Source organism: Protopterus annectens, chromosome 16.part0 (genome assembly GCF_019279795.1).
Source record: "Protopterus annectens isolate FY-2018-M chromosome 16.part0, PAN1.0, whole genome shotgun sequence".
Lineage (NCBI taxonomy): Eukaryota > Metazoa > Chordata > Ceratodontiformes > Protopteridae > Protopterus > Protopterus annectens.
Window position 1 is genome coordinate 611,505,687 of NC_056750.1, and position 23,705 is coordinate 611,529,391.

Sequence of the window (23,705 nt, forward strand, 5' to 3'; positions counted from 1 at the left end):
TAGAGCCTTAGAGTATGTTTTCTTGTATTTGTGTGTGTTATTTGCCGGTGTTTGTTTATCAGGTCTAAGAGAGACTGGTGGTGTGTTGCAAGTATTACCCTTCTCCTCTTGACCGCCAGTTCCAGTCTTGGGTTGAGAGAGCTTTGCCTCCAGTTTGGCTGTATAATTGCATTTCTCGCATACATTAGTGTTTGGTGGTAGGAGGAGAGGGCTAGCTATGTAAATGAGGGAGTTGCAACATTTCCTCAAAATGCCCAGATTCACCAGTTGGACTGGAGAGTACACCAGAAACTGCCCATTGGACATGCCTGAATAGGTAAAGTAAGCTGTTTTTCTGACTGGCTGGTGGGGACGAATAGAGAGCCTTGTCCTTCTGGACAGTATAGGGGGGGGGGTCTAGTGTTAGGGTTACTTAGTGCTTGCTATGAGTTTTTAGCAAGTGCTTGGCTGAGTGCTAAAGTTGAAGATTTGTCTAGTTCCAAGGGAAAAATTGAAGAGTAGACTACATGGAGCCGGGAATAGTTTAACCCTAGCTAACCGGCGCTGCCCGGGGTGCAACACCGCGCAAATGCGGTTTTTATAGCAGGGAAGTGAAAGAGAGAAAGTAGCCCAAAATGTCCAATAAACTACTAACTTCTGGGCTGAAACCACTCCTCCAGGGACAGACAGGCTGCTCAAAGCTCACCTCTCTCACAGGTGAACAGAGAAACTTCCTTCTATCCAAGTAAGGTATGGGCAACACAGAAACTTGTATATTTAAGTAGTAGGGGGTGGGGGGTGCAAACCCCACATGGGGGGTACGGGGGGCTTGACCCCCTGCAAAACAATTGATGCAGCTGTATTTTTGTTTTTAGTGCTGGGTTTAACTGTAGAATCTGTTCTTATGACTGCAGCGCGGTCTGCAATATTAAGAGTGCTTTATGACATGCGCAGTAGGTATTTCAGCATTACAAGTTTCAATAATATGAAGTTTCGTGTATTACAACTTTCCGGTGCTTATACCTTCATTATATGAATGTCAGTCTTCTGGTGACTCGACCAACTGTACATAATCCAGAGCATCTACCACACAACAGCTTCAAGACATAATGCAAAAGTCCTTCACTGAAATTTAATCATGGCTGTTAAGTCACAGCTCATACTTAACCCCAACAAAAGCAAACTTAAGATCTTTCAACCCACTAGACCATCAGACCTTCCTTTCATCTTTTATATCATTATTGACAATACAAAAATTACTCCTGAACCTCAACCAAAACTAAGAGTTATAACTGATAATAAGCTGAGATCTGATTTACACATATCACAAACAATTAAGAAAACGCACAAAAAAATGGGAACTTTATAAAGAAATAAAACATTTCTAACAAAGTTCTAAAGTAACTATTGCTAGAACCCACCTCCTTCCAACTCTCCTCTATGCCACTCCCATTCATAGCAATCTTATAAAGACAGACTTAGACAAACTAAAAACATGTTACAATAAAATAGCACAACTTGCCACAGACTCTACACACAGGACACTCCACTGCCTCACTCAAAAAAAAACTCTCCTGGCTAGAACTACCACAACTCCTAGCTTATAACCAGTTAATAGCTCATAAACTACTTTATCAGCCTGAGAAAAATCCTGCTCTCCTAGACATACAACCTTATTTGAACAAACGTATGTTTCGCTCAACAAATAAATCATTATTACAAGTTACCAAATCTACAAACACTGCAAAGGACTCTCTACATTCGTGCCATGTAGAAAAAACCTGGAATACGCTTCCTCACTCTATCAGAGCCACTCAACTCAATTAAAAAAAAAAAAAAACTACTCAAAAAATATATATCAGACAAGTGGCTCTGTTCATGTAACAGTCCAGGCTAACTGAACAACTATAGCCATTTTCTCCCTTACTCATAAAACTATGACACTTACCTTGTTATTATCTCACCCACTCATTTTTCTTCCTATCCTACCTATCCATTACCTTACTTAACTAAATAGTAAATGTCCCTATCACCATCAAAAGCTCCTCTCTTCCTTCATTTTTTCTCACCCTGACCTCCTTTCTTCCTCACTTTACCTTTCTCTCCTCTTCTTTAATATAACTGAACAGAAAGTGATTACAGTATAACTTGCTTATTCTAGTTTTTTTAGTACCAAATTTAAATACAACTGTAAAAATAAGATTCTAGCATTCTATTGCCAAATGCAAGCCATGTGTCACAATATGTACCACTGGACTAGTCTCTCGCTATATACTGGACATCTGTATTGTTGCAACAACAGGCAAACTCAGCCAACTCTGATTATCGTAATTTACAGTACTTATACAAAAACTCTCTCTGTCATGTCTTTTACAACTGTATAAAAAGTGTCATTATGTTTTTATGTATTGTTACTATGTGGAAATTACTTCCCTGGGCCTCCACTGAAAATGTGCTCTGCCCAGTCAGACTTTCCCAATAAACAAATGTAAAATAAATAAAAAATAAATAAACTAAAACTGAAATTCTCTTCCACTGCACATCAAGTCTTCATCATCGTTATTTATTTACTTTAATTTAACTTATTTAACATTTGTTTAACAGGAACGTCCGAATGGACACAGGTCCATTTTCAGCGGAGGCCTGGGGAGAAAAGCTCCAACAATATGAAAAAAACAAACATTATATTACAAGAAAATTACAGAGTACAGGGCAACAATGAAAGTACACATTGCAAATATGAATAACTGAAAGAGATGACACATTAGCAATTTTAACAAAATTTGTACATCAAAGAGTATATGGTATTACACAAACTAGACTAGCATATACATTAGAAAGCATAGTATGATATTTCTGAGGAAGACTTGAAATGATTTGAGGTAAAAGAGTAAGTATATATACGGAAGGAAAAAGGCAAAATTGGATAGTATTGTAAAGTGTAGATGTAAAGAAAGTCAGAGGGTGTGTATAAAAAGTGGAGAATATAGAGCTAGTCAGGTGGGTAGCAAGAGCAAAGCCAGGACTTTTCTAAGTGAGTACTTTGTACTTTGGTAGTGATGGAAGTGGGTAGTTTAATCCATATTTTAGGAATGATGTTAGAGAATAAGGATTCTCCAGCTGAGTTGTTCGCTTTGGTGGATTTAACTAGGAGTTTGTCACTGGAATGGAGTGTTCTAGTGGTGGTGTATGGTTCTAGGAGATCTTTAAGGGCTGGGGTTTTATCTGGTTCATGTAGTATTTTATGGGTGAAGGGTAGTTGCTTGTATTGGAGGAGCTGAGAAAGTTCTACTTGTATATTATACTTGGGGTAATATATAATTACAATTACAATGACTTAAGATTACTCTATTAGAACAATGTCAAAATCAGGACATCTCTAACTGTGGTAAGCAGGATCGACTTGAACATTTCTTTAGATAACTGACGTTATTCTGAAGTACTTGTTTATAAATGATTTATTTTTATTTACTATTTGGTAAATTGTAGGTGGACTGGTCCAGAGACCATCTTCAGCTGCAACCTGGGCTCAGATAGAATAAACAGCAGCAAGTGAAAAAGAAGTTATGTCTTACCATAACGTTCCATCTGTATTGTTGATCCTCGTTCAGTCATTACGCATGGGTATCGGTTCCGACCTCGGAACCAAGCCAGCCATTTTCCAAGATCGCGTCAGCTTCAAACTCTCGAGCTAAACTCTTAACCACAATCCCTCTTCTCCCTGTTACCTCAGATTGAGTTTGCAAGTCAAAGAAAGTAGAGGCTGCCTCTGGTCAAATAACCTAAGAGAACCGGATGGTGAGATCCACTAGAAACCCCAGGAGGGGGAAGGAGGGAGGGTCGTAATGACTGAACGAGGATCAACAATACAGATGGAACGGTATGGTACGACATAACTTCTTTATCGGATATTGTTAATCCTCATTCATTCCTTACGCATGGGACAGAGTCCCCAGCTACCTCTATTCCTGGCAGGCTCTCATGGAAGGACATTCCTGAGCACCATAGAACCGAAAGATGCTCTTCCCCTGGAGTCCAAATCCAATTTGTAATGACTGATAAAGGTATGAGGCGTAGCCCAAGCTGCAGCTGCACAGATGTCATGTAAAGAAGCTCTGGCATGGAAGACAGCAGAAGTTGCCACCGACCTTGTTGAATGAGCTTTCATGGTAGTAGGCAACAAGATATTATGTTGTGTATAAATGAAGGTCACACAGTCCTTCAACCATCTAGCTAATGTGACCTTAGCGACAGCAGATCCTAATCTAGGTCCAGAAAAGGCCAAAAATAACTGTCAGATTTATGAAAGGACCTCGTCCTAAGTAAAAATGGATTTGCCTGTGGATATCTAGGGTATGTAGGCAAGACTCTCCTCTGTTTGAATGATTGGGAAAGAAAACTGGCAATTCAATGGTTTGATTAATGGACATATCAGAGATCACTTTTGGCAGAAAAGATGGATTAGTTCTCACAGACACTCATTCTCTATGAAAAATCAAAGTATGGACTCTTGATACATAAAGCTTGAAGCTCAGAAATACGTCTGGCAGAAGTAATGGCGACCAAAAACAAGGTTTTCCATGACAAATGCTTGAGGTCGCAAGAAGAGGCTGGTTCGAAAGGTGGCATTGTCAGAGTTTGTAGAACTAATGATAAATCCCATGGTTGAATAGGTTCTCTAAAAGGTGGCTTCAGATGATTCACACCTTTTATGAAGGTCTTGCACAATTTGTGGGACATAAGAGAGGAATCTTGGACACCCTCATGAAAATTAGAAATTGCAGCCAAATGAACTCTAATGGTAGAGGCCGACAGACCCGATTGGAAAAGGTTGGCCAGATAGTCTAGTATTATCGACACTGGTGCTGAGAAGGGATCTACTTGTTTATCTTTCAGCCAACAGGTAAACCTTTTCCATTTGCTCAGATAAGTAATTCTAGTGGAAGACTTATGAGATGCAATGAGAATGTCACGTACAGGTAAAGAAAGATCATTCTGCCTGGCAATCAAGGGAATTGGAGTAGCCAAGCTGTGAGCTTCAGGCTGTTCAAGTTGGGATGAATCAGGTTCTGTGGATGAGAGATCAACTCCGGGGTTGGATGGAGAATCCATGGTCGATCTAGTAGGTGAGGTCAAAGGAAGGGGAACCAAATCTGTCGAGGCCAATATGGAGCTATGAGGATCACCTTGCTCTTCAACCGACGGGCTTTCTTCAGAAACTGGGGAATGAGGGGAAAGGGTGGGAATGCGTAAAGAAGACCCGAGGGCCATTTGTGGACTACAGTCTCCCTGGGTGACTGCACCAGAGGGGAAATCAGGGCGAAGTAGTTGCTGCATTTGTAGTTGGTCGGGGATGCAAAGAGGTCGCAGCAAGGACAGCCCCAGCGGTGGGACCACTCGTGAGGTTGAAGAATGCACCTGCTGAGTCTGTCTGCTATCATGTTGGAACTCCCGGGAATGTGCATTGCTAGAAGAAAACGGTTGGTAGCCATCGCCCATTGCCATATCCTCATGGCCTCTCGACAAAAGGGGTAAGATTTGGTTCCACCTTGTTTGTTGCTGTACCAGACCACCGCCATGTTGTCTGAGAATCGCAATTGTCCCAGACGGCAGCAGGGGATGGAATCTTTGCAACACCAGAAGCACCGCCCTCAGCTCTAGAACATTTATATGTAGATGGGCCTCCAGTTCGGACCAAGTGCCTTGGACTGTCTGTCCCTGACATAGCCACCCCACCCCATCAGGGAGGCATCCGTGGTCACTGTGGCCTTGGGATGCTGGGGGGAAAAAAGGGTGACACCATTGTGACAGATTGTGTGTCATCCACCAATTTAAATCCTGTTTGCACCTGTGGGCTACTTGAATCATGGCTGAAAAAGGATGCTGAAAGGGATGCCACTGGGTGAGCAGTGGCCACTGTAGAAGCCTCATGTGAAACCTGGCCAGGGGGACAATGGTGATTGAGGCTGCCATGGAACCCAACAGCTGTAGAACAGACTGAGCCGTGGATTTCTCCCTTGAAATGATTGGAATCAGTTGTTGCTTTATCCTTAAAATTCTGTGCTCTGGAATGGCAGCTCTGCAGTTTTTTGTGTCCAAGATGACCCCTATGAATTCTGTGGACTAAGATGGGGTGAGATTGGATTTTTGCCAGTTTATGGTTATGCCTAGCCTTTGTGCAGTGAGGACAGAGTATGCCAGGGCTTCTTCCAATAGATGTCTGGTGGGGACGGAAATGAGCCAGTCATCTAGGTATGGAAGCACCTGGAATCCTTGAAGTCGCAAGTGAGCTGTGACAACTGCCATGTACTTTGTGAACACTCTGGGGGCTGTAGAGAGTCCGAAGGGCAGTACTCTTAACTGGTAGTGACTGGCTCCTACACGGAAGCGCAGAAATCTTCTTGATGGCCTGTCCACTTTTATGTGGTAGTACGTATCTTGAAGATCTATCGAGCACATCCAATCGTCTTTTTCCAAAAGCGTGAGGCTAGACTGCATTGTGACCATCCGGAATTTTTGTACTCACAAACTTGTTCAATACACTGAGATCCAAAATTGGTCTTCAGTCCCCCGGTTTTCTTTGGCACCAAAAACAGTCTTGAGTAGAATCCCGATCCTATCTGGTCTGGAGGGACTATTTGGATGACTCTCTTTCTTAGCAGCTTTTCTATCTCGAATGCTGCTGCTTCCCTTTGACTGGGTGGAACGTCGGGAAGGTTTTTTTGAAGGGACGGGACAAAGATCGAAGGGGATATGATAACCACCGGTTATAATCCCTTGTACCCAAGAATCGGTGGTGATGGTTAGCCAGGCATAAGGGTATAAGGAGAAACATCCCCCAACCACCTCCAGAGGAAAGGAGTTGGGCCGCTCTTCAGGAACATTGGTAGGATTGGCCAGGGAAAGAATCCCTGGAACCCTGGTTACGCGGACCCCCTCTGCCCCGAAAGGAGAGTCTTCCCATATCTGCGAAGTTATAACATAAACTATGTTAGTGACTAGATATCTACATTTATATTTATAGTATCTTGTATTGGTTTCATTTAAGTGCTGGAATGTAGTCCATATTTGTTATTTATTTCATATATTCTATATAGTACAGTTTTGTACCTACCATAAATGTAGATGTCCGAACTGGATAGCATCTGCAGTCATAACAACTGGGTTGTCCTGTAGTCAGACAGCCCCCCGGTCGGCCGGATTCCAAAGTCCGGGTCCAGCCCCGGCTGATGTCGCACTTCACCCGACGTCATCTCTGCTGGTCTTCGGGTATAAAGGCATCAGCCGACGCCATTTTCTTCAGTGTTTCTTGCCCCAGATGCCAGTTGCCCTCTTGGAAGGCTAAATTTTGGGTAAAATGCCAATGTTTCCCAAGGGATAGAAGGCAAACACAAAAAATAAGCATGTATGTACATATATACAAACAAATACACCATAAGAGACCCCCCCCCCACCAGCTAGCTATTAGGAGGGTAAATACTCTAGGAGTACCACAGAGGGGAAGGAGGGAGGGTAATCCTGACTGCAGATGCTATCCAGTTCGGACATCTACATTTATGGTAGGTACAAAACTGTACTATGTCCTTCATGGATGCATCTGCAGTCATAACAACTGGGTAGAATACCATAGCCAACTAGGGGAGGAGGAAGAATAGATTATGGTGTGGTTAGGATCCCTTGCGGTACAGCAGTGGCAAACCCTGCTCGGGATCTGGAATACAAAGGTAAATTATAATGCTTGGCAAATGTATGCACGGAGGTCCAAGTAGCCGCCTCAATAATGTCCTTGGTTGCCACTCCTCGTAAGAAGGCTGTGGTAGTGGCTGTTGCTCTTGTAGAATGAGGTCGTATGTTCTGTGGAATTGGTTTTCCATGGAAGGAGTAACAGAATCGTATGCAATTTCCTATCCATTTGGAGATTGTCTGTTTGGAAATTGCTTTTCCTTCCCTTCCTGTTGCATAGGCTACAAAAAGCTGGTCAGTTTTTCTGTTACTTTTTGTTCTGTCCAGGTAGTAGCGTAGCTGTCTGTGGTCATCCAAGGTATGCAGCATTCTTTCCCCTCTGTTTTGTGGGTTGGGGAAGAAGGTAGGTAGGTGGATTGCCTGGTTTAAGGACACTCTGGATACCAACTTAGGCATAAATGTAGGATTAGTCCTCATGGACACTCTGTCTTGGTGGAAGATTAGGAAGGGTTGTACTGCCATTAGGGCCTGAAGTTCAGAAACCCTCCTTGCTGAGGTTATTGCCAGTAGGAAAGCAGTTTTCCATGAAAGATGCTGTAGGTCTGCTGTTGCTGCTGGTTCAAAAGGTGCGAGTGTCAACTTTTCTAGCACAAAGTTCAAATCCCAAGCTGGCAGTGGTGGTTTCCTAGGAGGTTTTACATTCTTGATCCCTCTGAGGAACTGCCTGAGTAGAGGATGTGAGAAGACAGGTGGATCAAAGCTGTATTCTGCTGAAATAGCTGATGCATGTATCTTGATGGAGGAATAGGACAGGCCTGTATGTAGAAGCTCTGCCAAGTACTCCAGAATGTTAGCCATATCTATATTCGACACATCCTTCCCTCTTTCAGCATTCCAAATGACAAACCTTTTCCATTTCCCTGCATAGTTCCTTCTTGTTGAAGGTCTGCGGGCTTCAAGGATAATGTCTTTAACCCTTTGGGAGAGATCTGGAATAGTTGCTGCTATGTGATGTGCCATGCAGTCAGCTGCAACGTTTTAGGTTTGGATGCATGATGCTGTAGTTGTTCTGAGTTAACATCAAAGGCATCAGGGTATTGACCACATTTTGTCCCGAGACATGCTCCTCAGCAATGGGTACCAGTGTTGTCTTGGCCAGTTTGGAGCTATCAGGATTATCCTTGGACGTTCCTCCTTGATTTTTAGTAATACCTTGTGTATCAAGGGAAGAGGTGGGAATGCATATGCTGTCAGGCCTTTCCAGCTGAAGGAGAGCGAATCCACTTTCGATGCAAGTGGATGGAATGTCCTTGTGCAGAATTTTTGAGCTGGTGGTTGAGAGGGAAGCGAATAGATCTATCTGTGGCATTCCCCATTTCTTTGCGATGGTCTTGAAGATGTCCGGGTGTAGCATCCATTCGTGAGCATCCGAGGTGGTTCTGCTTAACATGTCTGCTAGGGTGTTCTCCTTTCCGGGTACAAACATTGCCTGAAAGTGGATGGTGTAGGTGAGCGCCAGGTTCCAAAGGTCCAAAGTCATTCTGCATAGGGGTATGAATGAGTGCCTCCCTGTTTGTTGATGTACCACATGACTGTGGTGTTGTCTGTCCTTATCATCAAATGGCCTTCTTTGAGAAATGGTCTGAATTTTTGGATTGCCAGTTTTACTGCCAGCATTTCTTTTAGGTTGATGTGCAGGTGAAGTTGGTCCTGTCCACAATCCTTGCACGCATTTGTCCAGCATGTGAGCCCCCCATCCTAGGTCTGAGGCGCCTGTTGTGATGGTTTGGCTTGCTTGATATTTGTGAAAGGGTAAGCCTGGGTTTGACTGGCATGCTTGAGCCCACCATAGGAACTCCTGTTTTAGGCATGGAATTAGTGGAATTTCTGCTTCTAGGCTGTGCCTGTGTTGGGACCATAAATTCTTTAGGTACCACTGTAGTTTTCTCATATGCAGTCTGGCATGTGGAACCAAGATTATGCATGATGCCATGAAGCCCAAGGCCTGCAGAACTTTTCTTGCTGTTAGCTTGCTGTGGTTTGTTAGTGCCAAGAAGTAAAGAGGGAGATCTTTTGTTTTTCTGCAGTTAGGAATGCCATTTGTTTAACTGTGTCCAATTCCGCCCCAAAGAATGTCCTTGTTTGGGATGGAATCAGCCTTGATTTTTGCAAATTGACTGTGTATCCCAGTGCTTGTAGCAAGTAAATGACCCTTTGTAAATCTGTTGTCAGCTTGCTTTTGTTGTCCCCTTGTAGCAGGCAGTCGTCCAGGTATGGATAAATTTGGATTCCCTGTAGTCTGCAGTGGGCGATTACTGATGCCAGGCATTTTGTGAATACTCTGGGCGCAGTAGATAAGCCAAAGGGCAATGCTGAGAATTGATAGTGCTCTGATCCTGCAAGAAATCTGAGGTATCTTCTGCAAATTGGTCGAATGGGGAAGTGCAGGTATGCCTCCTTGAGATCTAGAGTTACCAGCCAACACTCCTTGCCCAGCATGGGAAGAAGTTGCTGTAGGGTCAGCATCTTGAATTTTGGGACAATGATGTATGTGTTTAAGGTGGACAGATCGAGAATAGGTCTCCAACTCTTTTCCTTTCTTGGAACTAGGAATAGTCTGGAGTAGAATCCTTTGCCTTGTTCTGTTATTGGTACTCTTTCCACAGCTCTCATCTTTGTTAATTGCATTATCTGCTGTAGAGCTTCTGTTTTTGATTTGGAGGTAGGTTTGGCATTCCTCTTTTGACTGGTATAGTGTGGAAGTGGAACCGGTAACCTTGGTCTATGGTTTGCAAAATCCACTTGTCTTTTGTGATATAGTGCCAGTTCTTGGAAAATAAGGTTAATTTTCCGCCTAAGGGTGCTGCTATTTGTTCCCTGGTAGGCGGAGTTAGAATCAAGTCACTGTGATTGCCCTGTTGTAGTGGTAGTGGCTGTGCCTGTGGCTCTGTTATTACCTTGCCACTGACGTCCTCTGTAAGCACCCCCTCTGGATTGATTTCTGCCTCTGGAACGTCTATTCCTGCCCCTTTGGGATCTTGTGGAGTCAGGAAAGGACCAATTTTTGGCAGGCCAGTTCCTGCTAAACCTTGGGGGCTGAACCTGCAAGAAATCTTTAACCGTTTGTACAGATTTTGCCTTTTCTTCCATTTTCTTCATTACCTGCTGGGCAGGTATACCAAACAAACTGGTCTTATCCATAGGAGCATCTAATAACTTAGCTTTAACATGATCCGGTAAAACTTGTTCCTTCAGCCATGCATGTCTTCTTATCACTGTGCCAGTCATGGCTGATCTAAATGAAGCCTCCAGTGCATCATAGCCACATTTTAAGGAATGGTTACTAACCTGTTGTATGTTATTTACCATTTCTAATAGATTTTTCTTATCTATAGAGTCATCAGAGGATAGCTTTTAGTTAACTGATCAAGCATAAACTCTTGGTATTGTATCATGTGAAACTGACAGTTTAAAGCTCTAGCTGAGAGAGTAGCAGAGGTGTAAACCTTTTGCCCCATCTGTCTAAAGACCTGGCTTCCCTTTCAGAAGGAATAGGGTTTTTGCTGTGGTTGAGGCTACTGCCTTAGGGCCCTGGGATATAGTTTCGGGGTCTGCAAGAGGGGCCTTGTATAGGTGATGATGAGTGTCTGGCACCCTGTAAAATCTATCTGGTTTGGCAGGTGCTGGAGGTAAAGAATCTGGTGCAGTGCAAACATCATTAAATGCATCGTCCACAACAGAGAGGACAGGAGGTATAGCTAAGGGCCTGTGTTGTGGTAGGTGCAGAAAAGTCCTAAGTCTTTTTCTGGAGTCTGAAAAATCCTGTTCCTGCCATTGGAATTGTTCTCTCATGGCATGTAAGGTTTCCCCAAAGGAGAATTCTTCTGGTGGGGAAGCGGCTGGAATGGATTCTTCAGCATCTGAGTCCTCAAAATTGGAGAAAGGAGCCTCTGGCTGGTCTGTAATATCTGAGTCTTCCGCAGAATCATCAGAGGACACAGGCTCGAGGGGCTCTGCTCTAGGTCTCTTTTCTGGGAGCTGAGAGGCCCTGTCTGGGTGAGATTGAGATCCCCTAATTAAGGATATTAAATCTTCTGCCAGAGTAAGCATTTGTGAACTAGAAGTGGGCCTGGTTGAGGGGGGTTTAACAGGCACTGACTTAGTAGATTTGGCTGCTTTAGCCCTGGCGAAGGCCTTAATAGACATGGCTGCAGGAGGCCTAGCAGCACCACGTGCTGGGGTAGAGACATCCAAAGGGATGGTGTCTGATAAGTCACTAGTAACCACTGTAGTAGGTAAAATTTCTGAGGCCGATTCAAGTAAGGTAACCGGAACCTCAGTAGTAGTCATTGATTCGGCTGTACTCTGATCAGTTTTCTCGGTTTCGGCCGAAACCGAGACACTCGCGGTTTGCTTAACCATGGTTTCGGCCGAAACCGCGGACCGCGAGTGTCGGTCTTTTTCTTTGCGTTTTTTAACAATTTGGGTAGTCGGAGGATCCGACGGCATAATGTACGCAAATTCAGAGCCGAAAAACTGTTCAGCAAACTCCGACCGACGTCTAAGCGTTCGTCGGTTGAAAGAAGCACAGGCCGAACAGGCTGCTACGTCGTGGTCTGGGCCTAAACAAGGCAAACAGTAAGAGTGGAAATCTTTATGAGGTATTTGTTTCCCACAAGTTAAACAGTTATTGACTTTTTCTGACATCGGCTGAGGCAAGAAAGAGTCCCCAACGGGGTACTTAGCTTTTAGAAGTCTTCGAAGGAGTATTCGGTAGTAGTAATCTCTGGATCTGACCGACCGGCACTTGCGAACAGCTTCTGCTTCGGGCGCCACGCGGCAAGAAAGACTGAAGAAAATGGCGTTGGCTGATGCCTTTATACCCGAAGACCAGCAGAGATGACGTCGGGTGAAGTGCGACATCAGCCGGGGCCGGACCCGGACTTTGGAATCCGGCCGACCGGGGAGCTGCCTGACGACAGGACAACCCAGTTGTTATGACTGCAGATGCATCCATGAAGGACATTGTATTAATTCATTTTATATATATTTATTTCTAATATATTTAGTATTTATATGAATTATGTACCTTTGAATAGGTTTTTAAAGTTCATAGTGGAAGAATTGAATGATTTAGGAAATGATTTTATGTGAACTTATTTAAAGTGCTTGTGTGCATGTTCCTTTAAAGAATTAATTGGTTTCTGATTAAGAAGGATATATAAAGGAAGTGACAACATGAACGCTTTTATCTGATGAAGTTCGAGTGTTACTCCTACGAAAACATTTTGTGGCATTCAGCAATGTTTATTTTTTAATTCTGAAAACGTGTTGTGGTAGTTTTATTTTTTACCATTAAATACTGGATTTTATTTGGTGGATTCCGCTTCTTTTGCTATTTGCATTTATAGAAAACGTGTAGTGGCCGTTTTCTTAAAAATTTTCCTGGCTACAGTTTTGTGGTTACTTGCACACTACGACTGGCATCTGTTTGATTTGTGGTTTTACCAGGCGTACTTCATTTTTTGGTTTAGCATCTACCCTGAGAGTTTCCCCCTCTGCCTCTAGGGGAGAACTCGGCCTGTGTGTCATGGAAAGGACTCAGATTTCTTGAACCATATCTTCCCACTCTTTTGGTTTCGGGAGAAAGCACGTTGAGGGAAAAAATAACAGACACCTACGGCAGAAAGGGTCTTACCGTCCTATTCACATCTGGCCAGTGTGCTTTTAACTTTGGGTCTAAACAATGAGGAGGGCTCAATGGGAGCATTAATAAAGGAGCCTTAAAAGGTTCTGTGAAAGTGCACAAGCGCATCCATGCGTATCGTCTTAAGACCGCAGCTGAACCCACTGCTCTAGCTGCTCCTTCTGATGCGCGAGATATAAGTCACATAGAGGAGTTAAAATATTGACTCAATGGTAGCCAGCTGAGAGGCCACTTTGTCACGGACCTCATCAGGCACGGCACCAACCAAGGTTTCAGAGAGTTCAGAAATCACATCCCTTTGAAGCCTGGTAAAAGTGTGCCATACAATTCAGGGACCTGATAGTAAAGGTCGCTGATGCAAACGTGCGCGTCCCTATCCTGTGCAGGGCCCGGGACTCTTTGTTAGGCGGATGGACAGTCTGGCTTTCTTCTTCTGCCAGATCCTTTTTTGTTGCAGCCGCCACCACCAAAGCATCCACAAGAAGATCTTTTGACCAATGGGGATCCGTAGCAGGAGGAGACAAAATCTTATCTGGCCTCCAGGGAATAGCTTCAACGGTGTCAGGAGCCTTCCACGCACGCTGCACGATAAGCCAGACAAGTTCATCGGCAGGTGGAGTAACCCAGGAGGTAGGGGGCTGGGCGCGAAAGGCCTACAGGAACACAGATTCCTCAAAGGTCGGATTAGAGGACTGCCAGTCACCTCTCTGTTTCAGGATTTTAAGGATATCACCAAATGTTAGCTCAGAGGATGACCGAGGGGATCCTTTCCCCTCATCAAAATCTGTGTCTTCAGTGAGGGACTCCTCTGTGGAATCCATGTGCTTCCTCTTACATAAACTTTTCCGGTGAACTTCCTCAGCGGGAGAAGCTGGGAAAGACAGCAGAAAAGGGGTTTCCTGTGGGAATATGTCCCGAGGCCCTTGTACCCGGTGTCTGCTCGGTGCGACTTGTGAAACCAGTGTACCAGAGGAGGGCGGAGGGATAGACAGTCCAGTATCGCCAGCAGCAGCGAAAGCCTTCTCCATCAGTTTGAAGGCTGGTCCACCTGAAGAGGAGTGAATGTCTAGGACAGGGGTCAACCCTCCCCTAAGTGGCTCAGCCTGCCAACCCGGAGTCCCTGGATGACTGTGGAGCAGCAAACTATGCGTGTCACAACTGACATCCTGGGTCGTAGCAAAATTATCCTGCCATGAAGGCAACTGTGGTTCCTTAGTGAGATCCATAAAGGGAACAGCAGAAGGGGAAGACTGTGCTATATCCATGGACTTTAAAGGCAATGAAGGAGGAGAATAAGAAGATGTCTTTGGAGATGGGTGATCACCTCCCAAGGAAGGATAGTTCCTGGGGGGTGGGATACCTCTGGCCAAGAGTACCTGGTCCACAAGACACAACACATCATGTTCGGAAAGGCTTCTAGTGGACCTCACTGAAACTGAGGGAGAAACAGGCCTGTCCACAGAAGAGGTAAACTCGGTGCCCATTTCACCAGTCCGCACCAAGAACAAACTTGCCGAGAGACTGGACTACAGGAGTCTGCACCGAAAAAGTCACCGGTGCCGAGGTCATGGTCTGCACCGACACAGGGATCGGTGCCGAAGTGGTTGTCGGTACCGACAAAACTGGAGTCAAAAATAAAGTTGTTGGTTCCGAGGAAGATCTCGAAGCAGACGTGGTCAAGGTCTGCGCCGACTGAACGGTCGGTGCCAATACAGTGGTAATAGTCTGAACCGAGGAGCCCCTCGTTGCAGATATAGTGAAGGCTGCAGGAGAAGACAGAGCCGAGATCACTAATGGAGCCAAAGGCCTCGGTGCCGAAGGTCTAGGTACCGAAAGCACTGGGGCTGACTGAGTGAGCTCTGGAGCTGAAACTTTAGCCTTTTTAGGTTTTGGTTGGCAGGAGTCCCCAGCCGGGGACGAAGGCAAAGATTTAGCCTTGGTAGGAACATCCAAGATTTTCTTATGGGCTCTAGGAGGGGTTGAGGCTTCCGACCCAGAAAAAGCCTCTGAAAAGGGAGATTTAAGAAGTCCCTTCAGTAACAGCTTGTTTTTCCTTTCCAACAAGGTTCTATTTGAAAAATTCTCACAAATAGTACAGGGCGGGTCAACAGACAAATGAGATGCCCCCAAACAACAAACGCACAAAGAGTGTGCATCAGAAGTAGGTAGTTTGTGTCCACAATCAGAACACCGTTTAAATCCCGGACTACCTTTCTTATCTGCCATAACAGCTAAATTAGAAAGCAGAAAAGGGTACCAGCAATGGTACAAAAGAATACTCTAAGGTATGAAAAAAAGGGAAGAATTACCAACGACAGTAAGGGGAATTTACCTCGCGGTAAGAAGATAGAGAAAATAGAAGAAAGTATGATCGCTAGATGCCATAGTGTAAGAGACAATGAAATAGAAACTCTTCTGACAGAAAAGTAAAATAAATGGTTATTAAAACAACAAACAACTGTACTTGGCTCAAGAGAAGAAGCTTGACACAACCGAATGGCAATGCGGCAAACGAAGTCTGAGGTAACAGGGAGAGGGGAATTGTGGGTAAGAGTTTAGCTCGAGAGTTTGAAGCTGACGTGAGCTTGGAAAATGGCCGGCTCGGTTCTGAGGTCCAAACTGATACCCATGCGTAAGGAATGAACAAGGACTAACAATATCAGATCTTAAGTTATACATTTCAAATTTAAGAGAGTGCTAGTTTTACATACTTATAAAAGCTTTAAAAAGTTCATAAGCAGTTTCAGTTTTTTTTATGAAGTAAAATGTTATACAATTCTTATACATTTTAATAAAGTTTATTTAGGGTAGGTTTTATCATTTTACACAAGCTGCAAAACAGTCTGTCTACATGAAATTGCTTCTTAAAGGTTTACAACTGAATTTCGTTGGAGAAAAAATGGACGGGAGTAAAAAAAGATTGCAGAGATAGGCCTAGAGACTAAAGAGAATACAGGAGTAAGAACGGTTAAACAGCTAAGAAAAACAGGTAAGACTAAGCATTTTTAGAATTTTAACATTAGGATACAAAAATAGAACGTGTACACTTCTACAATTTGTCCTCATTTAAAATGACATTCTGATTACTACTGAGTGCAACTACCTTTGACTGCACTGTAATGGGCCATAGATGGGAAAGGACCCTGGGTCAAACATACTAAAAATAAGATGCTGTAGATATGTTGATAAAGCGGTAGAAACTAAGAAAAGAAAAGAAGTTACAAAAGGGTTTGAGAAGAAAGGTTATACGACACTTGGAAAAGATAAAACAGACAGACACAACTGAATAGAGAGAATGGAAATCAGGGAAACTTGTAAGGAATGGTTTGACCACTGGAAAAAAACTTTTGTTAAAGATGGGGAATTATGACTAGAGAGAGGGAGAAGGTAAGAACACTACATTTCTAAGTACTAAGAAACATCACAGAAAGAAGAAATAAGGCTAGGTGTCTGACAACACTATGGAAAAGTAAGAAATAGGGCGTTGAAGGTTCAGTGCCTGAAGTAAAGATTACAGTAACATATGCAGTCATGATTTTTTTAAGTAGTTAACTGCCTACTGTTCCATTAACACAAGTACTATTTTGCTGGGGAAAAGTCTGCTTGGTTAGGAGCCCACATACCAAAATATTTCCCAGTTTGCTCCTTTCCACAGAAGAACTGCTCCTCTGGACATTTTCAAATAAGAGGGTCTGAGGGGCAAGGGACACGAACTGTCTTCACAAAACTTATGCATGTACTACTTAGTAGAGTAAACAAGGCACAGATATTTTGTGGAGTTGTCTCCTGACAAAAAAGGACTAAAGCTTTTAAAGCAGGACAGAATTTATTCAGAGATTGTTCTTTTCTTAGGAACATGAGCAGCTTACTCAAGATTAGAAAAGACACTAGATTTTTTTATGAGAGCAAAACAATCACCCTTTTCCCAATTTTAATTCTGGGAAACAAGTTTCTGAATTCTTTTTAGCTGTAGCCTCTTTACAGCAAGGGCCCAGCACTAGCAAGGCAGTTCACTGCTGTAGTTCAGGCCTAAAACCTGAGAGCAGAAACATCATGAAGGTCTCCGAAATCTGATTTGTTGGATATGCATAGAATACTTCACCTGGAAGAAAGGACAGAGAGGGGACATGCAAATAATCTACTACAGATGTCTGTTAAGGCATAACCTGCTCAAAAGTTATCTACAATAAAGAGTCAGCTGCACTTTTATTTTCTGTTAGGTGTCTCAGATTATAGCAGCATGTTAACCATTCCCCTCCACGGCAGTTAGTTGCAAAAGTCTCTGCAGGGGTCTTAACATATGACATTAGAAGTCCACCAGCACTAAATGCTCAACATTTAGATGTGAAAACAAGACCTATTGTTTATTGAAACCACACATACACACGCACACACATTGATGAGATTGCAGGAATGATGGAATACTATAACAGCTGGAAGAAAGATATGCAAAAACAAGAGTTGCACAAAAACAGTTGCAGTATATGCATTTTCTTGTTTGTGCAGAAATAATGCACTTGTTATAATTTATGTGCAAATACCTTGGTCCTCCATTTGCCATACAGTTGGTGCAGTGTAACCATACTGGTAATCTGAAAGAGACTGTTCACCATTTATATTTTCTTGGTACTGTTCGTAAGAGTATTCCACATTAAGGCTGCCAGAACCATCTGGAATATCATATGCACCCGCTGCTAGGTCTTGTTGACTCTGACTTCTATAAACTTGGCTCTGGGGAAAGGAAAACACCTTCTTGAAAAAAATTCTGTGTAGAAAAAATTAAAACACATCAACAATGAAATCTACACATTCTGGCTATGCTATGGAGACTTAATACCTGGTTAAACATAATCAAAAGTATATAACATAATGATCAGATCTGCATGGTTATGGTTCCTCCTTGTCACTATGAATTAACCAGACGCTCTCACTCTGCATATTAACAACCTAAACTTTTCCAGGCTTCAACTCCTTCCCCTTCCCACAGTTACTTGAGCTATGCTTTCACTTTCCATACCTGTAGTAAGCTGTTCATAAGTGGAGCATCATTAGAAATCCATGTGCACATATATAACACCTGCATAGAGCACTCTTCTGCCAGGTGGGGGGAATACAGGTGGGAATGTGAGTAGGATAAACCGTGCTCATGCAGATTTATAATTACATAGCATCTGAATAACTACTGGTCTGGTTCATCTTCCTCACCACTTGAGTCACCAAGCAAACTCACCCAGGTGTCATAATGAAAGGATTAAACAAATAACTGTGGCTACAAAGGAAGACGTGGTAGAAGAGACTAAATCCAGCCTGTAGTACCTTGCAGAACTATACAGAGAGGCCCATAACACACAAGCATGTGTTGTTCTTCTTCTTCTTTTGGCTTTTCCCAGTTAGGGGTCGCCACAGCGGAACTCCGGTCTGCTAATTATTGGCAGTAGATTTTTACTGTGCCGAGGTGCCAGCTCGACACCCAACCTTCAATGAAGGCATGCCCTACGCATGACTTTCGAATGCCACTCGACCACGGGGAGGACATGCAGACTCTACACAGAAGGCGCTCCAACCGAGAATTGAACAGGAGAACCTCTTGCTGTGAGGCGACAATGCTACCACGGCACCACCGTGGCTAACACACAAGCATGTGTGACACCTACCAAAGCATTTATAAGCAAGACTTGTGATGCAGCCATGGCTCTCGCCCTACATTGTACTGTTAATTGTTTGCCATATTATTCATAACAAATCGATGTACCCAGACAATCACCTGGGCAAAAGGATTTTGGATACTTTTTTTTGCCGTTTTGTTAGCAGCATAAGACAAAATAAATCTGAATACTTTTTTTGAGATCTTTTGTCCTGACTGTTTAACAGAGAAGCTGCCTTTGCACAATGCTGCAATATAACAGATACTCATTTATTGGAACAATTAGGAAAATACTGGGCGATTACAGACTGAGATTATCTTCTGTAGCTACTCTAGGCTAGAAAGTGTTTTTTTCCACAGGACTAATCTGTTTTTATACAATACCGGATAAGGTAGTTTTATTTAAAAAAAGCCTGATGTAGTAAAGAAACTACTACCAAAATGATAGTTTTCCACAATACAGGCTGGTTCAAATAGATGAAACAGGCATTCTTCAAATATAAAGCACAGGTCCCATTTAAGTACAAGTTCTCTTAAGAGTCTGATAAAAAAGGCACCCCAAAGTAAGGGCTTTCAAGCCTGAAGTAATGTGATCAATGAATTCTGAAACCATTGATGGAGTTCAAAACAGATGATATATAGAACTAAATAGGGCATGCACTACTGCTTTGTACAATCAGTAGACCCTGAGGGCCCAAGTGAAAAACTTGCATGGGAAACCTGCATAAGGCACCTTAACAGAAGAGGCTGCCATCAGACCTAGAATGACAACCTAGCTGTGGAACATAGGTAAGACAACAGAAAATGTACCATGGAGTTACAAGATGGCTGCACACTGAGTAAAGTACAGTTCTGTACACTTACCATAAATGTACATGTTCGAGTACATTCACTGATGCAGTCATCACATTTAAGTTATCTGCCTGCAGGTAGCCCTCAGTCGGCCTGAATACCAGAGACTTAGTATTTCTTCATTGGTTGCTGTCGTTCCAGGTCTGACTTCAGGTCATCAGGGGTATAAAAACAGGCAGCCGACACCATTACATCAGTTTTTCTTGCCCCAAATGTCAGGAGCCCCCCAATAGGGAGCTAAGCTACGGTGGAAAAAAAACACCACCAGTAAAAAGTAAATACCAATACCCCTGCAAGGGGTGAGTAGTATACACAGAGGAGAGAGAGAGAGCGAGAGAGAGAGCAGGGGGCTGGAGGGAGGGAAACCAGGACTGCAACAGTGAATACACTCGAACATCTACATTTATGGTAAGTGTACACAACTGTTCTATGTTCTTCGTGTTTCACTGTTGCAGTCATCACACTTGGGTTGATTCCCAAAGCTGTAGAAAGGGTGGAGGCAGTCAAGAAGTGTTTGGGCTGGCTAGTATGCCCTGCAGGACTGCAGCTGCAAAACCCGCCCTTGATTTGGAAAATATAGGCAGGTGGTAATGCTTGGTGAATGTGTGCACAGAACTCCAGGTAGCAGCCTCCAGAATGTCCCTGGTAGGGACTCCCTTGAGGAATGCTGTAAAGGTAGAAGTTGCCCTAGTGGCATGTGTTCTGACTGCCTGAGGGGTTGGTTTCCCATGGTGTTTGTAGCAGAAATGTATACAGTGTGTTATCCATTTGAAAATTGTCTGTTTTGAAATGGCCTTGCCATCTGCCCCTGGTGCAAAACTGAATAATAATTGGTAAGATTTCCTGAAGGGCTTAGTCCTATCCAGATAGAATCTGAGCCATCAGTGCACGTCAAAGGAGTGCAGGATCCTTTCCCCTTTATTTTGAGGATTAGGAAAGAAAGTTGGCAAATGGATAGATTGGTTGAGAACCACGCAGGACACCACTTTGGGCATAAAGGAAGGATTAGTCCTGAGTAACACCCTGACAGCATGAAATAATGAAGGGTTCCACGGCCATAAGTGCTTGTAGCTCAGACACTCTTCTTGCTGAAGTGATGGCCAGGAGCAATGCTGTTTTTCAAAGAGAGGATTTTTAAGTCTGCTGATACTGCAGGCTCAAAAGGGGGTAGTGTGAGCTTTTCCACTAAAAAGATAAGGTCTCAAGCAGGGGTGGGTGCTCTCCTTGGTGGCCTTAAGTTGTTTGCCCCTCTTTGGAACTGTTTGATGAGAGGGTGAGAGAAGAGGGGTGACTCCGTGTTGTAATGAGCCGAGATGGCAGAGGCATGGATCTTAATGGAGGAGAAGGATAGGCCTCTGTGGAGTAGATCTGCCAAGTAATACAGGATTAGAGGTAGGAAGGGCAGAGTTGTGTCCTCTCCTTCAGAGTGAATCCAGGAGCAGTACCTTTTCCACTTATCAGCATAGGATTTCCTTGTACTGGGTCTTCTGGCTTCAAGAATGACGCCAAGCACCTGTTTGCTTAGGCTGGTCACTGGGGGAAAATTCAAGGAATAAGCCAAGCTGCAAGCCTTAGGGTTTGCAGTTGCACATGCAATATCTGTCCCCCCTGCTGAGTGAGGAGGGTCAGGCTCTGGGGTAGGTGCCAGGGTGGCACCAGTGACAGGCTGCGCAGTAGTGGGTGCCAGTGCTGGTGTGGCCAGTCCAGGGCAATCAGGATTGCCCTTGGACTGTCCTGTCTTATCTTGAGCAATATTCTTGAGAGAAGGGGCAGAGGGCGAAATGCATAGATTGAGAGGTTTACCCACTGGAAGGACAGGGCATCCACTTTCCAGGCCCTGCTGTGAGGTGTCCTGGTGCAGAATTTGCTGAGCTGGTGATTGCAGAGGGAGGAAAAGAGATCCACCTCTGGGGTCCCCCATTTCTGAATCTGAAGACTGAAAGTTCTGGGCTGTAATTGCCACTCGTGTGGGTCTAGCAGATTTCTGCTTAAGTCGTCTGCCAGTGAGTTTTGTTTGTCTGGCAGGAATTGGAGCTTGCAGGTGGACCTGCATGTTCAAGGTCATGTTCCACAGGGCCATGGCTAGCCTGCAAAGTGGGTTCCCCCCTGCCTGTTGATGTACCACACAACTGTGGTGTTGTCTGTTTTTATTAGCAGGGGCTCTGGTGAGAGTAGGGATTTGAAACCTGTTAGAGCAAGCTGAACAGCTAGCATCTCTTTTTGGCTGATGTGCAGATGAATTTGACTTGGGCTCCAGTGGCTCTGAATGCACCTGTCATCCATGTGCGCCCCCCCCCGCCCAAGCATAGTCTGATGCGTCTGTGGTTAGGGTCTGGGCAGCATGGGGTTGAGTAAAGGGAAGTCCCTTGTTGTGGTTGCATGCTGCTGCCCACCAAAGAAACTCTGTCCTTAGACAAGGTATGATAGGAATGACACTTTCCAGGTCCTGAGATTGTAGGCACCAAAGACTTTTTAAGTACCACTGAAGTTTCCTCATATGCAGTCTGGCATATGGAATTAGTAGGATGCAAGAAACCATGAACCCTAGGGCATGCAGGATTTTCCTTGCATATAGCTGGGTTCTGGTGGCCATTTGAGTGAAGTAGCCCATCAGATAGGCTTGTTTTTCTGGAGTAAGGAATGTCATCTGGTATCCTGTGTCCAAGCTTGCTCGCAGGAATACAATTTTTTGACTGGGGACTAGTTTTGATTTTTTTTCATCTATAGTGTACCCCAGGGAGGTTAGAAGGTTTTTTTACAAATGTCAGGTGTTGCAACAGCATTTCCTGGCTGTCTGCCTGACTCAAGCAGTCGTCCAAATACGGGTAAATTTGAATTTTTTTCTGTCTGCAGTAGGCAATGGCTGGAGCCAGGCATTTTGTGAATACTCTGGGAGCAGCTGATAAGCTAAAGGGAAGTGCAGAGAACTGATAATGGATAGATCCTGCCCTGAAGCGTAGGTATTTCCTGCATGAGTCCCTGATAGGGAAGTGCAGATAGGCTTCTTTTAGGTCTACGGTGGCTAACCAGGCATCTTTGGCCAGCATAGGAAGAAGCTGCTGAAGGGTGAGAATTTTGAATTTTGGTACCACCAGAAAGGTGTTTAAAATGGAAAGATCTAGGATTGGGTGCCAAGTGCCCTCTTTTCTGGGTACCAGGAAAGGTCTGGAATAGAACCCTTGCCCTATCTGTTAGCCCTTATGGAGAGCAGGGATTGAACCTGGTTTTGTGCCTCTGCCCACTGGTTTGGAGGAAGGTCTGGGAACACTTTTGGGGTTGGCAGTGAGCGGAAGTAAAATTTGTACCCCCGGGATACAATGTTGAGGACCCATCGGTCTTTGGTGATGGAAGTCAAGTTTTTTGCATGATGGGCAAGTTTTCCTCCTAGGGGCATGAGCAGTTGGGCAGAGGTGGGGAGTGGAGTTGAAAAGTCATTGTGAATTCTTTCCATAAGGAGGTGGCTTAGCACTCCCTGTTTATGAAGTGGAGGCACTCCATTGCTTAGATCTCTGCATACCCGGAGACTGTAGTCGGGGGGAGGTCTAATTCCCCTGGGTCCAGTTTGAGATGGCCTTGAGGTGGCTGGAAAGGACCAATGCTTCAAGAGGCAATGCCTACTGAATCTAGGAGGCTGTACTTGCAAGAAATCTTTGACTGTCTGCATAGATTTAGCTTTTTCTTCCATCTTAAGAACCTCCTCTTCTCCTTTGGTGCCAAAAAGATTGTCCTTGTTCAAAGGAGCATCTAGTAATTTTGATTTGACATGGTCTGGCAAGGTCTGCTCCTTAAGCCAAGCATGCCTTCTCAGTACAGAACCAGTGACTGATGACCTGCAAGATG

At 44.0% G+C, this 23,705-nt stretch overlaps 1 protein-coding gene across 1 annotated transcript in view; it reads right to left on the reverse strand.

The window, feature by feature from the left end:
- SEC16A (SEC16 homolog A, endoplasmic reticulum export factor) overlaps nucleotides 1-23,705 on the reverse strand; it is a gene marked incomplete in the record, with an annotated part of 1,997,470 nt that overhangs the window by 1,675,650 nt on the left and 298,115 nt on the right. Inside the window, 1 exon segment of the mRNA XM_044058481.1 lies at nucleotides 17,911-18,100. Coding sequence (XP_043914416.1) covers nucleotides 17,911-18,100 — 190 coding nt within the window.